The 16,161-nt window shown below is 46.2% G+C and overlaps 1 protein-coding gene across 1 annotated transcript; it reads left to right on the forward strand.

Annotated features, from left to right (window-relative positions):
- Window positions 1-1,611: 1,611 nt before the first annotated feature.
- On the forward strand, window positions 1,612-15,685 carry LOC141130374 (uncharacterized). The gene is made up of 2 exons (XM_073618131.1): window positions 1,612-2,802; window positions 15,237-15,685. The coding sequence occupies exon 1, from the start codon at window positions 1,703-1,705 to the stop codon at window positions 2,774-2,776; it is 1,074 nt and encodes a 357-aa protein (XP_073474232.1). The 5' UTR covers window positions 1,612-1,702; the 3' UTR covers window positions 2,777-2,802; window positions 15,237-15,685.
- The last annotated feature ends 476 nt before the right edge of the window (window positions 15,686-16,161 follow it).

A 16,161-nucleotide genomic window follows, 5' to 3' on the forward strand; every position in this document is an offset into this window, starting at 1 on the left:
ATGCGAAAAAAAGTCCTGCAAACTGCATGTTTGGGGTGGTACGGGGGTGGTGTATGCACCGGTCCTAAACCATCCCCTGCCCTGCGGCACTTTTCGGGCGCTTTTAACCCTTTCCTCGGCCGCTAGCGGGGGTTAAAAGTGCCCCACTAGCGTCCGAAAAGCGTCGCTATAACAGCGGTAAACTGCCGCTAAAACTAGTGGCGCTTTACCGCTTACGCCCACACCGCCCCAGTGTTACTATATTTTTATATTTTTATAACTTTTTATTTTGAATACTTTTTTTTGGGGGCGGTGGTGCTTTGGAGAGAGATCAGGGGGTCTATACACCTCTAATGTCTCATTTTTGAAACAGAGAAAGGGACTTTCTCTGCAACCTGGGCTGCACTCTATTTGAATGAATAGGGAGTCTGTATAGACTTCTATGGATTCATAAAATGAAACATTGTTTCATTCACAAACTGACAATAGTAAATACAGTTTATGTCAGTGATGAAAGAATGCAGGAGCGATTTGTAATGATCACTGGGCTCCATTCTTTCATGAAAGGAAGGGGGTGGTAAAACTTACCTCCCCCTCTCTCCCCCCTCCATGCCGACCGCGATCTGTCAGCAGCTGCAGCCGGCGGGAGGGAAGGAAAGGAGAGCCGGTGTTCAGTCGAGAAGTTCCCCCCATTGAATAGTGCCCAGGATGTACTGCGCATGCGCAGGATGGAACAGCACAACAGCTGATTTGCCGATCAGCTGGGCTGACGTGACCGCGGTGCAAGCGCACATCATAGGAGGTATCTCTCGATGGGAGATACCATTTCACGGGCCCAACTGAAACCTATACAAACAGCGGGGGGAGACCGTAGTTTTCACATTGTGCATCGCTGCTGCTGGAGGGCGGCTAGTGGCTGTGTGAAAGAGCTGGTCTTGTCTGTGTTGCAACCCGCCCTTTCACACAGGCAAAACCGCCCGTTGAACACAGCAAACCCATCCAACACAGACAAAAGCGGACCATCAGCACACTGTAAAGCCGCCCCGCAACAGCGAGGCACAATGTGACAACTTTGGTCTCCCCCCACTGTTTGTATAGGTTTCAATTGTGGTTGTGAAATGGTATCTCCCATTGAGAGATGCTTTCTACGATGTGCGCTTGCGCCCTGGTCACGTCACTCCAGCTGATCAGCAAATCAGCTGAAGTGCGGCTCTGTCCTGTGCATGCGCAGTACATGCCGGGCACTATTCAATGGGGGGGGCACTTCTCGACAGAACACCGGTGTTGTGCCAAGATTGTTTTACACCGGCCAAAGTCCCCCTTACCAAAAGTTGGGAGGTATGCTCAAACCCATGCTAGACCGCAATCCAAACCTCATTCCCAAGCCAAAACTGATATAAAACATCACTTTAAAACGTATAAAAGGGGACGCGGAATTCTACACAGAGTAGACAGATCAAAGCTTCAATATTTTAGAGCTATGAACTCAATAAAAGTGGTCAACGAGTTCACCCATATCTAGGGACGCCAAAACAGACACAATTGTCACAGGAATGCCTGATGTCATTATGAAACCCTGCTGCTGATCACACAGGGCGCTCATTGGTTCCTGCATAGTCATCTAGATCTGGGTGTAGCCTGTACTCTCCTGTATATAATCCCTCACAGTGCTGGAACTCGTACATAGACAAGGTGCAGAACCTTCAACAGGCAAAGATCAGGCATGGCAGAGAACATTGGGAATGCAGAGCTAAAGACATTTACTGGCCAGACAAACATTCAGTACCATTATGTGCTTGGAAGGTTTTTATCTCATGCAAAAGTTTTCAGTATTTTGCATGATAATAAGAAACAGAAGGAAAGAATGTATACATACTTAAAAAACGTGAAACTTCACCATTTTGAGCATATGCAGGTACCAATTCCAGTCTATAATGTGAAGCATGTCACCACGAAGAGAGCTTTGGATGGAATTTTGGATGAAGAGGGATTTAGAATAATATATAATACAGAGAGAAGAAAATCTGGACTGATACTTGAAGAGAGACCTGAATTCCAAGACCTATTGTACTGGAGTGTAGACATCACCTCAGAAGATCTTGAGAATCTCCGGAAACAGGCATATGGGAATGTGAGTAATGGCATTATTCCAGAAGATGACATAAAGTTTTCAGAATTAAGAGAACAATTTGGCAACTCTCCAGCTTTTTGGGAATCTGTTTCTCCTTATGGCAACTTCAAGTTTTCCTTCCCATTATGTGACCTTCTATCTTGGTACAAGGATCAGCACTGCGGAGGTAGAGAACCTCAGATGAAGATTCTGGGTACTGAGCTCTACAGGAAGAAGATCGCTCATTATATTGTAGTGCATAGTCCTGACACTGACAAGTTTGATGACTTCAACAAGGTGCCCACTGTCCACAGAAGCTCTGATCCTCTGCCCTTTGTGTACCGGATGGATGGGACATTGTACTGGAGACCAGAGTCCACCTCCGACAAACTTAAAGTAATTGTTACTGAAGATGGTGTTGTCCGTAAGGAGTGCTACGAGCGCTGTGATGATTTTATCAGTGAAGGTACCTGCTTCCATACTGAATCTGATTATCCAATCTTCAGTGTGTGGAACTATCTGGTATTGGCTTTTCATCTCCCTAACAGCCACCTGAAGATTCCTAAGGAGCTGCTTATAAAGAACCTGACCGCCTGTGCTGCAGATGAGAACAACTATTTGAAAAGAGATCCTTTGCATAAAGAAAAGGCAGAGAAGATCATCAAGGAATTAGGAGAAAAAGTTTAAAAACGCCCATGCTCATAATAGATCAGGTAACCTCTTCACCTACATTATTTCTATTGATCTCTTTTGTTATCTTATGTGATTCTTGAGATTCATTATACTTTATTTTCTAGCTAACAGAAGGTTGTTATGTGTTGTAAGTAGTGCTGAATCAGCAAAATCACCAGTTTTCAAATGTTATACAATGGTAAATGCAGTTCTCTCTGATCTGTGGAGAAATGCAATTCATTAATCCAGACAAAAGAGATTGGGGGGGGGGGGATCTTCTGTCTATCACAATGCAGAGCCACAAAAGGGGGTTACCGGGCTAACTTCTCTGCATTACAGCACTTCAAGCCTTATGTAGCTCAAGCTTTCTGCTGCTCCTGGAGCAACGATGTGCCTGAGCCTAACATACTGCAGAAAGTGCCAGAGTGGGTCTTCATACAGTATATTCTGTCTAGTATGCCAGATAGTTCATTTATTGGCATTGAGAAGCCATACATTTAGAGTACAGTGTATAACCTGATCTGTTTCACTGATTTTAAAGGGGGGTTCCGGACTTTTTTTTTTTTAAGTCAGCAGCTACAAACACTGTAGCTGCTGACTTATAATAAGGACACTTACCTGTCCAGGGACCCCGCGATGTCCACCCCCCCCCCCCCCCCAGGCGGCGCCTCCATCCTAACTAGGGGAAACAGGCAGAGGAGCCTTGCAGCTTCACTGCCAGTTTCCTGCTGCGCATGCGTGAGCGGCGCGGTGCTCTGTGAATGGCCCCCTGTTTCCTGTGACACAGTTCCCAGAAGGCAACGGGGCCGCTCACCGAAGGAGGAGGAAGCACCACGGAATAGGAAGAGGAAGATTAGGAAGACTGCCTAGCAACAGGTGTTTCAGGTAGGGTAAAAAAAAATATTTTTTCAGGTTTTTTTTGTTTTTTTTTTGTGATTTTTAATGCTATTTCTGTTTTTAGGGTGGACCTCCACTTTAAAGCCAAAGTTTATCTTTAGCTTAGATTTTGGCTTCCCTGATTCCCCCTCCCCTTATGCTACTGACATTTATAATTAAAACAGTTTTCATTACCTACCTTATTTTAGGCCCAGTGAAAGTCTCTGTTTTTTTTTCTATGCAAAGCAAGCAGATCATGGCTGGTGGGAGGGGCTGGCAGGGTGCACACAATGGGCTGGATTTAGGAAGGATTTGTTAGAAGGCTGGCCGCAGGCTAGCCTGAATTTGTAGGAGGAGTCTGAGGTAAGGTTGCCACCTGTCCGGGATTCACCCGGACAGTACGGGTTTTGAAACATGTGCCCGGGCACATTATTCATTTCAGACCCGCCAGTGGCTCCCTGTGCCATCAGTGCGGCTGTGTCTCCTCGATTTCGGGTCCGCAGGCCGCAGCGCTGCTTGATTTCTGCTCCTGCTCAGCTGTCAGACTCAGAGTGCGGGAAGGGAGTCGGGACACAGAGTGCGGGGCGGGAGTCGGGACACAGAGGCAGAGGTGGAGTCTCCATGTTGCCAGCCAGGTGCTCTCCTCGAATCCTCTGGCTGGCTGCAGAAGGGACAAGGAGGTGGGCGGAGCCTCCCCATTCCCTGCTGCTCTGGAATGTGTACAGAGATCGCGCTGGGGCAGGAGCCAAGCTTGTAAGGTAAGTTTTTGCCATGTCAGGATTTCAAAGTACTCTCACCTCTCACCCCCCACCATACACTATACATACATACACCCTCCTCCCCCCACCATACACTATACATACATACAGTAGGTGACCGCGATATTGTGTCAATCTCGCCACAGTTTATCGGCGAGATTTGACACCTGCGAGCCCCGTCGCGGGAGCCAGCGCTGAGCTGGCTCGCTGATCAGGAAAGGAAAACTTTTTTTTCCTTTCACGATGAGCGACAGGCAGTGCTGACAGCTGTCTAGTATGAATCATGAGAGGGAATGCCGCGCCAAATTTTAAATGAAAAAAACGGCGTGGGTCTCCCCTCAGGGGCATACCAGGCCCTTAGGTCTGGTATGGATTTTAAGGGGAACCCCCTACGCCGAAAAATCGGCGTGCGGGTCCCCCTAAATCCATACCAGACCCTTATCTGAGCACGCAGCCCGGCCAGTCAGGAAAGGGGGTGGGGACGAGCGAGGGCCCCCCCCTCCTGAACCATACCAGGCCGCATGCCCTCAACATGGGGGGGTGGGTGCTTTGGGGGAGGGGAGGTGCCCTGCGGCCCCCCACCCCAAAGCACCTTGTCCCCATGTTGATGAAGACAAGGGCCTCTTCCCGAAAACCCTGGCCGTTGGTCGGCTTATTGGAATCTGGGAGCCCCCTTTAATAAGGGGGCACCCCAGATCCCGGCCCCCCACCCTATGTGAATGAGTATGGGGTACATTATACCCCTACCCATTCACCTAGGGAAAAAAAAGTGTCAATAAAAAAACACACTACACAGGTTTTAAAAGTAATTTATCAGGCGGCTTCGGGGGGGGCTTCTTCCGACTTAGGGGGTCTTCTTCCGACTTCTCCACTCTCTCCGGCCTCTTCTCCCGGTGTTCGGCCTCTTCTCCCGAGCCCCTCCGCTATATTCTTACAGCTCTTTTGCTAGCTTCTCTTCTTCCGATGTTGACACGACGCTCTCTCCTGCTGGAATGCTGTGTGCGAGCTGCGCAGCCATTTATATAGGCAGTGACCCCGCCCCCTTGTGACGTCACAGTCCCAGCATGCGCAGGGACTCTGGCATCATAAGGGGGCGTGACCCTGTCTTCTGCCCTACTGACACCGTCCAATGCCCTACTGACACCATCCACTGCTCTACTGACACCTGCCACTGCTCTACTGACACCGTCCACTCCCCTACTGACACCATCCACTGCCCTACTGACACCATCCACTGCTCTACTGACACCATCCACTGTTCTACTGACACCATCCACTGTTCTACTGACACCGTCCACTTCCCAAATGACACCGTCCTCTGCTCTATAGACTGACACCATCCACTGTCCTACTGACACCATCCACTGCTCTACTGACACCATCCACTGCTCTACTGACACCATCCACTCCCCTACTGACACCGTCCACTGCCCTACTGACACCATCCACTGCTCTACTGACACCATCCACTGCTCTACTGACACCATCCACTGCTCTACTGACACCGTCCACTCCCCTACTGACACCATCCACTGCCCTACTGACACCATCCACTGCTCTACTGACACCATCCACTGTTTTACTGACACCGTCCACTTCCCTACTGACACCGTCCTCTGCTCTACTGACACCATCCACTGCTCTACTGACACCATCCACTGCTCTACTGACACCATCCACTGCTCTACTGACTGACACCATCCACTGTCCTACTGACACCGTCCACTCCCCTACTGACACCATCCACTGCCCTACTGACACCATCCACTGCCCTACTGACACCATCCACTGCTCTACTGACATCATCCACTGTTCTACTGACACCGTCCACTGTTCTACTGACACCGTCCACTGCTCTACTGACACCTGCCACTGCTCTACTGACACAGTCCACTCCCCTACTGACACCATCCTCTGCCCTACTGACACCGTCCACTGCTCTACTGACATCGTCCACTTCCCTACTGACACCATCCACTGCTCTACTGACACCATCCACTGTCCTACTGACACCATCCACTGCCCTACTTACAGCATCCACTACTCAGTCATTGTTCGCAGCATTTCTGTCGTAGCTTTTCAATCGTAGCATTTCTATCATGGCATTTAGTTTGTAGCAGTTCTGTCGTAGCATTTTCCTGTCATAGTTTTCCCTGTCGTTGCATTTCATTCGTAGCTTTTCTGTCATAGCATTTTTGTCGTAGCATTTCCTGTCGTAGCATTTTCTGTCTTAGCTTTTCCTTCGTAGCTTTTCGTTCATAGCATTTCTGTTGTAGCATTTCTGTCGTAGAATTTCCTGTCGTAGCTTTTCCTGTCGTAGCATTTCTTTCATAGCTTTTCGTTCTTAGCATTCCTCTAGTAGCTTTTCCTGTCGTAGCATTTTGTTCGTAGCATTTCTGTTAGCTAGTGCTCACATCCAGGGTCTGTCACGTCTACGGATCCATGCGGGCTGAGGTTTCCGCTTTTAATTGATTGTCGTCCCACAATCTTCTCACCCGTATACCATACGTCATACATGATCATTCACCATTACACACTTACTACTACCCACAACGGTCTGTGGGTACCTCAGCCCTGAGTGTGCATTTTTAATTACCTATGTTAGCGCTGCAGGTTGCTCGGGCTCACTTACTGCATACACTAGGATGGTGTTATTAGGTTCACATTCACGCGCTGTTGGTCTTGTCATTTCGGCACCTACATCCTCATACTTGTCAGGTACGAAGGGGTGTTGTTGTTTCGTGGGCTGGTTGTCTGTTTTCATTTCTCTAGTTTGTGTTTCCTTAGATTGGGGCAAGTCGCGCGTTTCGGAAGCGACAAATTCGCATTCATCTCTCCAGCGCTGCAGGAGGGTTCAGTGCATGGTAGCACCCCATCATTAAGGGGTGGGATCATACCAAACTCATAGCTGAGTTTTATCACTGGTGTACCCCTTTCCCGGCCTCAGCTGGGGGGGCAGTACTTTTTAGGTTGTTATTCCCAACTCCATCCTAACCTCTTCCATCCACCAGCGCAGAACATGTTTCTATGCATGATTCTTTAATGCGGTACTCAATGCAACTCTTAATGTCCATGCTACAATTGTTAGACAGGATGGAGGGGATCATAGCCCCCTAGGCTAGAGCAGAGGTGTCAGCTGCGACCCCGGCTCCTGCTCTTCTCAGTGCTCCGGCAGGTGAGGTTGGAATTTCTTCACAGTGGCATGTAGAACTGGGGGCAAGCCTGGTCACAGGTGATCAATCTGGCCAATGGTTCTTTATCCGGAGTATTCCGAGGGCTTCTACCAAGGTGGGAAGGTAGGTTTCATAGGTTCACGTCTCTGGCTTTTGCTGCATATTGCCTCTAATAAAGAAGAGCACCTATATTAGGAAAGTTAAATTACCAAATAGAAGTACCATCATCCCAATTGTCTAGTACAAGAAAAGGTAAGGGGGTAAGGAGCGGCCGCAGTTGGCTGCTTCTGTCGGCCGATATCCCAGGGGGAGGGGTGGAGGGGGGGGGGAGAAAGGGGGGGGGAAAGGGGGGAAAAAAGGGAGGGGGGGAGGGGGGAGGAAGAGAGGGAGGGGAGGGGGAAGGGAAGGGGAGGGGGGGAAAGGGGGAGGGGGACTGTGAGGGTCAGTAAGGACGCAAGACCCAATACTTCCGTATATGTGAAAAACAGGTCAGGATAAAGAGAGGCTGCACACAGGTATTAAGAGCTGACACTTACCCCTAGGACATTATTCAATTGAAAGACGCATGAGTTGGGATAAACAAGGACAGCATAGTAAGGATCATATAGTGAAAAGTTGACAAAGCCAAACGCTGTATGGTTAGCAAAGAAGGCCCCCCAGAGCTGGAACCATTGATGTGGGCAGCAGAAAAGAGTCCCGCAGCAGCTGCAACCAAAGTTTGTAAAAATTACGATCCACAATAGTAAAAGGGGGATTTTTGCCCACAAGTAAGAGGGAGTAGTGAAAGTAACAAACTGGGGTTACAGTTTACCAAATTATGGGTAATGTAAAATGATAATAGACACAAAGCAGTGTCAGATTAGGGGTATTAGTTCTTAATAAAGGAGACAGAATTTGAGGTAGCGATACATAAGCATAGATTAACGCTGCATGTGGCACTGTATAGAGGGGCTGTATTCAATGAACTTGGTATGGATAAGAGGATGAGAATACAAGAAGAAAACTTGACTGGGAACAAAGGGGGAAAAGCGAGACTTACCCACGATGATGTTTTTCAACTAGCGCGGCAACGGGAGGCTGTAGGCTCACACAGCGGCCGTGTCCGGCCGCTATAAGAGCACCCCAACCCGGAAGTCAAGGACAGCGTAGCAGAGGCGGTCCCTGACGTCACTGGGTCTGCTCGCCCGCACTGCGCAGGTGCACAATCTGTGCTACTGCGCAAGCGCGTGCCCCTGTCAAAGGGAATCGAATTCCCAGACCTGGGGACGCAAGCAGCCCAAAGGCTGCCAGGGCGAGCATGTGTCCGCCGCACTGAGAAGGATCGAGGCGAAACACAGGTCAACAGAGTCTGATAGCGGGGGGAGAGAGTCTGTCCTTGAACAGCAATTCAAATAACACCAGTGTAAAACAATGTGAAATAAAGGAAAAAGCAATACATTGATTATATGTAAAAACATATGGGTATCAAACACCCACAGCATTTAGGGGTAAACCTTAGGCGGAAAAGGCAATATAACTGATAATAGAGCCTAATGATAGCAGAACACAGGGGAAGAAGAGGTAAGGAGAAAGGGAAGGGAGGGGGGGGGAAGGGGAGAACAGAGGGGAAGGGAGGGGGGGGAGGGGGGAGGGGGGAAGGTGGGTGGAAGGGGAAAGGGGGACGGAAGACAATGGTGGGGTGATGAGGGAGGGGGGGAGGGGGGGGATATGGCCTCATCTGCCAACACTATCAAGTATCTATCAGGTGACCAGCATTTCGGGCCCCTACAAACTCCTGTCAGTCTGTCCTTTTTTGCAGCTCACCCTCTCTAAGCCATGATAAAGGGTATTCAGAGAAGTCAGGGATGTTCTCTTTGGCACAGCTACCAGTTACCGGCCAGGTTTTTGTGGTGTGTCAGACTTCCTGCCTCCTACCCTTGGCACAATTCCCAGTTAGTGCTCTAGGCAGTTCCCTTTTACTACGCTTGCAACTTCCCCATAATTAGAATAGATGGACAAGCCAGGGGTTCGTGGTTATATTACGGTACCACAGTAATGGTGTCGGATTAAATTATATGTCCTTCTCTGCAATATTCCTCTGGACAGCTCGTTCTCCCTTTCCCCATGCATCCTTTCACTACAAACAGTTCAATCTCATGTCCAGGTTTACTTGCCAAATTAGGCTCAAATCCTAAACCCTTTTTCTGGATATTCGTCAGGATCGGAGGCAACTTTCGTAGGTCACGAACAGGGGGTCCCTTCTTTTATCATCAGGTACATGGGGCGCTGGGGATCCACCTGTTTTAGCAGTTACATACGTAACCCACTTTTCTGTAGTCATCTGGGCATTTGCTATTTCATGGACTGATGGTTGTTGCTGGCCCTTCATTGAAGCTTTCACATCACACCTTCGTGTCTCTTATTGCCCTCTTTTAGGCATACTGACCAGCTAGGCCAAGGCACACCTCAGGTCTTGGTAGTTAGGATTATCGCATTTCCAAGTGAAGACTCTGACTACAAATGCAAATATCAAAGTGCAGGAGTATGGCAGTGTGGGTGGGGCTAGCTGTGTAGCTGTGGCTTGCACTATGAACAGTAAGGCACGTATACGCTTCTATCATAATCCCATAAAATAATGCAAGAATTATGTATGGCATAGTGCTTATGGATTGCTTCTTTTGACAGGTACCCTTGAGGCTGGTAACTTCTGGCCTGGAAGTAGGGGTGCTGTGCTGGCAGAATGGTGGGCAAAATGGCACCTTCCAGATAACAGAATGAATCAAAAAGGTCCTTACCAAATGCTAAATTGTCTCCAGAGGGGTTCACATAACTGTCCCTAATCTTTCCTTTCTACTCAATAACCTTTCACTAGGCTAAACCCAATCTTTTTTCAAACCAGCGGATGTCTGTCCCCATCTACAATCTCCCCACACTGCGGGTGTGCCACAATGACCCAGCAGGGGCTATATATAGACTCTCTGTGTCCATGATGGCTACTAAGATCTGGGGAGATGGCTGCCAAAATCTTAGACACAGGCTTCCACAAGATGGCTACCAGGAGTCCAGTGCAGAAGACAAGTGAGAAGAACACAGAGGGCACACCAGCATTAGTGATAGAGAATACATTCATAGAAAAACACATTTTATATGTTCTTAGCCAAATAGCAATAGCAAAAGCTCTGAAAAGTTCTGTGGTAGACTTGGCTGTTGTGAAACGTATATGGATAATTCTCAGTGAGAGAATTGTTAGTGTATTGCAGGAAATGCAAAGAAAGAATGGAGAAAATTTGGAAGCCCTGGATTTGGTGCATGCGATCTCCATGATAAAATCCGTTGATAGGATGGTGAGGGAGTTGGATAACTGGACAGGCTATTCTTGAACTTCTTTTCTTCTCTTTCATGCATTATTCTTTTCCTGTTTGAGACCCTACTGTGTGAAACTGCACTAGACCACGACAGCTAAGCTTTTTTTCTGCACAACGTCTAATGGGCTAGGTCTTTTTGCCAAGACTGGAGCAAGTTTTGCTACCAGGTCACAAGGCCTAGCCTCTGTACCTGCCCAGGTACCTTTTTATTTTTGTTTACTATATTTATTTTGTGTGTGTGTGTGTCACCATGCACTATTGTATAGCCAGGTACTTGGCTAAGAATGGAGAGTGAGAGAAACACTGGCTGCACCTGCTTGCTGTAGCTGCTTCCCTGCAGTGCTGAACTAGTTAACAGCTATATCAGCAAGTGGAGGGAGCTGCTGAGCAGGAAGAGTTCAATAGATTGAGTCAGGCAGCACTACATTGTGGGAACTGTAGTCCTAAGGGGAGACTCTACTGTGTAATAAAGACCTTTGATACTACATTCCCCAGAGAGGAGATTGTTAGGAGGAGGGGAAAAAGCTGCACTTTCTCAAGCTGTACAGGACACAGCTTCCTCTTGCCATTAGGGAGCCCAGAGAGTGCACATCAATGTCCAGTGTGCACCTCCACTGCTGCATATTGGCGGCCTGAGCGGGATCTGGAGTACTGAGTTTCGGGATGCCAACTGCCAGGGTCACCTGGGTGCAGAGCATAGAGTGGACTAATTGCTGCGTGTGACGGGAAGGGTGAGCTGCAATATCACTGGGAATGGTGAACAGCCGCTGTGAGGATTTATTATTTTCTGCTAGAGAGACTGACCCCTTTAGGAACTGACCATACAGCCATCTAGTAGCTTTATTTGCTGTCTACAAGCTTGACTGGGACTATTCTCGTGTGCACCAACGGTACAACTGGGCCACAACCCTAGCTGGCTGAAGAGTTATGATGAAAGACTACCCCTTTATAGCTGCTACACGGAAACCTTCTAAAAAGTTTAAGCACTGTTTGGAGAACTAACATATGGCAATCTGTGTAAGGAATGTTAGACCTCTGCAGTTAGAGGGGAACCAAAACACCAGGGATGGTGATGAACAAAAGAACAAACAACAAAATTTGATAAAGGGCCACGCCCTAAATGCATTGTCATGACTACAGCCTGCTGACAGCTTTTCATCTGCTCTATCTCTGCATCTGCGCTCCATCCCAAGCCTCATTGTGGTGAATCGGTCCGACATCACTCTGTGTTGGTGATGTCACAATCAGCGCGCCACCTGACTTCACCAGCTGCACCATCCGGCAGTTTGGAGTCCACTTTCTGGTCCATTGGGGGCCTCTCCACATCACTTACCCTTACGACCAGTGGTCTTTCATCCCTTCCATTGGGTGGTTGCCCATTCAACATCTGGCGCCTACACGCCTTTTGGTCACCCCCCAGCACTGGCCCTGATATGCCGGAGTCAGCCTGCCAAGGTTTGTGTGAGATCAAGGTTTATATTCAAGCATGATGTTTAACATTGATTGTCTGTCAGCCATTTTTTAACCCTTTCCATTCTTGGAATCCTTTGACTTTGATTATACAATAAATCTTTTTATCACAAACCGTGGCATAGAAGTTTTTCTGAGGTATGCCTCAAGTGGTTTCTAGCCATCACCCCCAGCGCTGGATTAAGTGGAATCTTTTGTTACACAGAAATCGTCACCTATTGCTCATGCTAATATCCTCTCAGGGGGCATTGCACCATATCTTAACCATTGTCTGAGAGTGCACTGGCAGCTAGAAGATTTTTTATAAGATGTTTTATAAAGTGGCACTTTATACTTGCAGTATAAAACACACGTGACTATGATTGGTGATCTGCGCTGTCCATTGGGGGCTCTGCAGGATTACCAATCAGTTTTGGTGTTGCTGTTTAGTGTCAAATTATAACATTTGCAGTAAATAGAGGATTTTAAATGTATGTTGGCTCTTGTGCACAAAGCAATGTACACGTATGGTGCGAGCAGAGACACGGGTAGTGCGCAGGCGCCGTGCCATCATTGCCGCGCGTCATACGAGAGGGGGGTATTTAAGAAAGATTGTCAGATTGTTTAGCCAATCCCATGAATAAGTCCTTTGTGATGAAACATGTCGGGACGTGGCTACTAGGCAATCTGACGCGCTTGACGTAGGACGCTGTGACAGGAAGCGCCATACGAGGAAGCGGGGAAGCGGCTCCAGGAGACTACAGGGAACGAGTGAGAGTGTCACCGAACACCTAACTGCCTGGGTCCGCCGTGACCACCATACGTTCATCGTTTGGAGAGTGTTTTTTTGGTGATGACCAAGTTTGCTTTGCCTCTTTGCTTGATTCAAGATTATGAAATGTGAGTTCAATGGTGGAGGAGAGTGTTGCTTGTATTAAAGTTTATTGCGTTACTGCACTATTGGATCGCTTCTCTTTTTTTCATGTGGAGAGGACGCTTGTATATATGATCTGGATACCCAACAGAGATTGTATGGAGGTTATCACTGTACCCCCTATTGTGTGGGAATAGCCTGGGAGCCGAACACGAGAGTGTAAGGCAAAAGTAGCTGGTGAGTTTGCTCGCTGAAGGGGAGTGGAGATCACATTTCACAGCGGTGTGGTGGAAGATTTTATCACTGAAGATCTATATCATATTATCTTATGAATTATCAATTATCTTATGAATTATCACCTACATCACTACGTCACTAAATATTGGACTTTTTATGTTTATTAATTTAACACATACTGTATGTTTTTTTGATAACACTATTCTGTTCTTAAGTGAGTGGTATTTAATAGTTTGTCACATCTTATATATATTTTTTAATATATACACATATATATTTTTTTAGGTAGTATTTAATTTTAGCGCTGCTATTTGATTTCACTTTAGGGAAGGGCAGGTTATAGTGAATCATTTATTTTTTGCACGGCTAGAAGATTGTAAGGTGCACAATGAAAACCTGTGACTTTGTGTGCTTCATCCACACGTCGGCTTGTATACAATTTTTAGGCATTTTGCCAAGGCACCCCTGTAGAAACCTCAAGGCACCCTGGTGGAAAAATGCTGGTCTAGAGGACTGTGTCTCAACCTAACATCTATGTGTTCATTTATGCTCAAGCCACCATTTATTCTAACCTGTACCAATACATTGTCTTCATTTACCACGAAACGGACTTGTGTCTATTTTCTGATATTAATTCATTACGGAGCTGGTGGATGTTAGAGACCATGCGCTCCTCCACCTTTCGTTTGAGGATGGGATCAATAGGGTTTAGGTCTGGAGACATGCTTGGCCAGTCCATCACCTTTACCCTCAGCTTCTTTAGCAAGGCAGTGGTCATCTTGGGGGTGTGTTTGGGATCGTTATCATGTTGGAATACTGCCCTGCGGCCCAGTCTCCGAAGGGAGGGGATCATGCTCTGCTTCAGTATGTCACAGTACATGTTGGCATTCATGGTTCCCTCAATGAACTGTAGCTCCCCAGTACCGGCAGCACTCATGCAGTCCCAGACCATGACACTCCCACCACCATGCTTGACTGTAGGCAAGACAAACTTGTCCTGGTTGCCGCCACACGATTGACATCATTTGAAACAAAAAAGTTTATTTTGGTCTCATCAGACCACAGGACATGGATCCAGTAATCCATGTCCTTAGTCTGCTTGTCTTCAGCAAACTGTTTGCAGGCTTTCTTGTGCATCATCTTTAGAAGAGGCTTCCTTCTGGGATGACAGCCATGAAGACCAATTTGTTGCCGTGTGCGGCGTATGGTCTGAGCACTAATAGGCAATCTTCTTATAGCCTAGGCCATCTTTATGTAGAGCAACAATTCTTTTTTTCAGGTCCTCAGAGAGTTCTTTGCCATGAGGTGCCATGTTGAACTTCCAGTGACCAGTAATAGAGTGAGAGCAATAACACCAAATTTAACACACCTGCTCTCCATTCACACCTGAGACTTTGTAACACTAAAGAGTTACATGACACTGGGAAGGCAGAATGGCTAATTGGGCCCAATTTGGACATTTTCACTTAGAGGTGTACTCACTTTTGTTGCCAGCGGTTTAGACATTAATGGCTGTGTGTTGAGTTATTTTGAGAGGACAGCAAATTTACACTGTTATACAAGCTGTACACTCACTACTTTACATTGTAGAAAAGTGTCATTTCTTCAGTGTTGTCACATGAAAAGATAGAAGAAAATATTTACAAAAATGTGAGGGGTGTACCCACTTTTGTGAGATACTGTATACACTACACTTAGTACATATGGTCCCCACTTTCATCTTCTAATATTTTCCATTTTGTATTTTTTTTTTTTTCATTTTAGGTGGAAAGTTGAATAACCAAGAGCTGGACGGTAATCATCAAAATAACTTCTGAAATTTCAACTTCTTCTGTTTATGTGGATGGGGAACCTTTTATGCTTATTATTATTATACAGGATTTATTTAGCACCAGCAGTTTACACAACGCTTTATCCTTAGATGACATAACTATTTAACTATGATTTTGTTGTATGACTATACAGAATGTGATTATAGAGTGTGACCAAAATTGTACCTGATAGAGAGAATATCTTCTTTAATACTCCAAGAACCCCGCGAATATGAAAAAAAAATTGTAGAATTAATCATTAAACTAAATTTCTATATTATGTTGCTTGTTTAGTTGTTTTTTAAATTTCTAGTCAAATTTTTATGTTTTGTATTTGTATAATAAATCATTGTTTGTTTTTTAGATGAGTGATCAGCAAAAATAAATAAATACATAACCCTATTTCTTTTTTTTCTTCCTTTTTGTTGTCTACTGGTAGGTGTATCAGCTTTGATCCATATTAGCCTTAGAGTATATGTGTCTGTTGTGAGACAGAGTGTAAGCTCCTCTGATACAGAGACTGATGTGACTGGCTCAGTGTTCTCTGTACAGCACTGAGGTATATGTCAGAGCTATATAAATGTAGAATAATAGTGTGTGACTGTGGGGGGACATTAGAGTGTACATTTTTGTTTATTAAAAATCTTACAAACATAATAAAAACATATTTACATATATACAAAATAAATAAAAATATATAAACAAAAATAGCTTACATCAGCATAGCAAAAACATAAATAAAACTAAATATATCAACCCGAACAAAGCCATAACCTCCACCTAAACACACCCTCAGGCTAAGAAACACATTTAACCCATGCATGCAGCCTTTTTTCAAAAATACAATCTTATATAAAAATCTAGGGGACGTGAAAGGA

The sequence above is a fragment of the Aquarana catesbeiana genome, linkage group LG01 (assembly GCF_042186555.1).
Source record: "Aquarana catesbeiana isolate 2022-GZ linkage group LG01, ASM4218655v1, whole genome shotgun sequence".
In the NCBI taxonomy this organism is placed as follows: Eukaryota; Metazoa; Chordata; class Amphibia; order Anura; family Ranidae; genus Aquarana; species Aquarana catesbeiana.

What these genes read in the sequence shown, in the direction of transcription:
- LOC141130374 (XM_073618131.1), top strand. Translation starts at nt 1,703, where the DNA reads ATGGCAGAGAACATTGGGAATGCAGAGCTAAAGACATTTACTGGCCAG.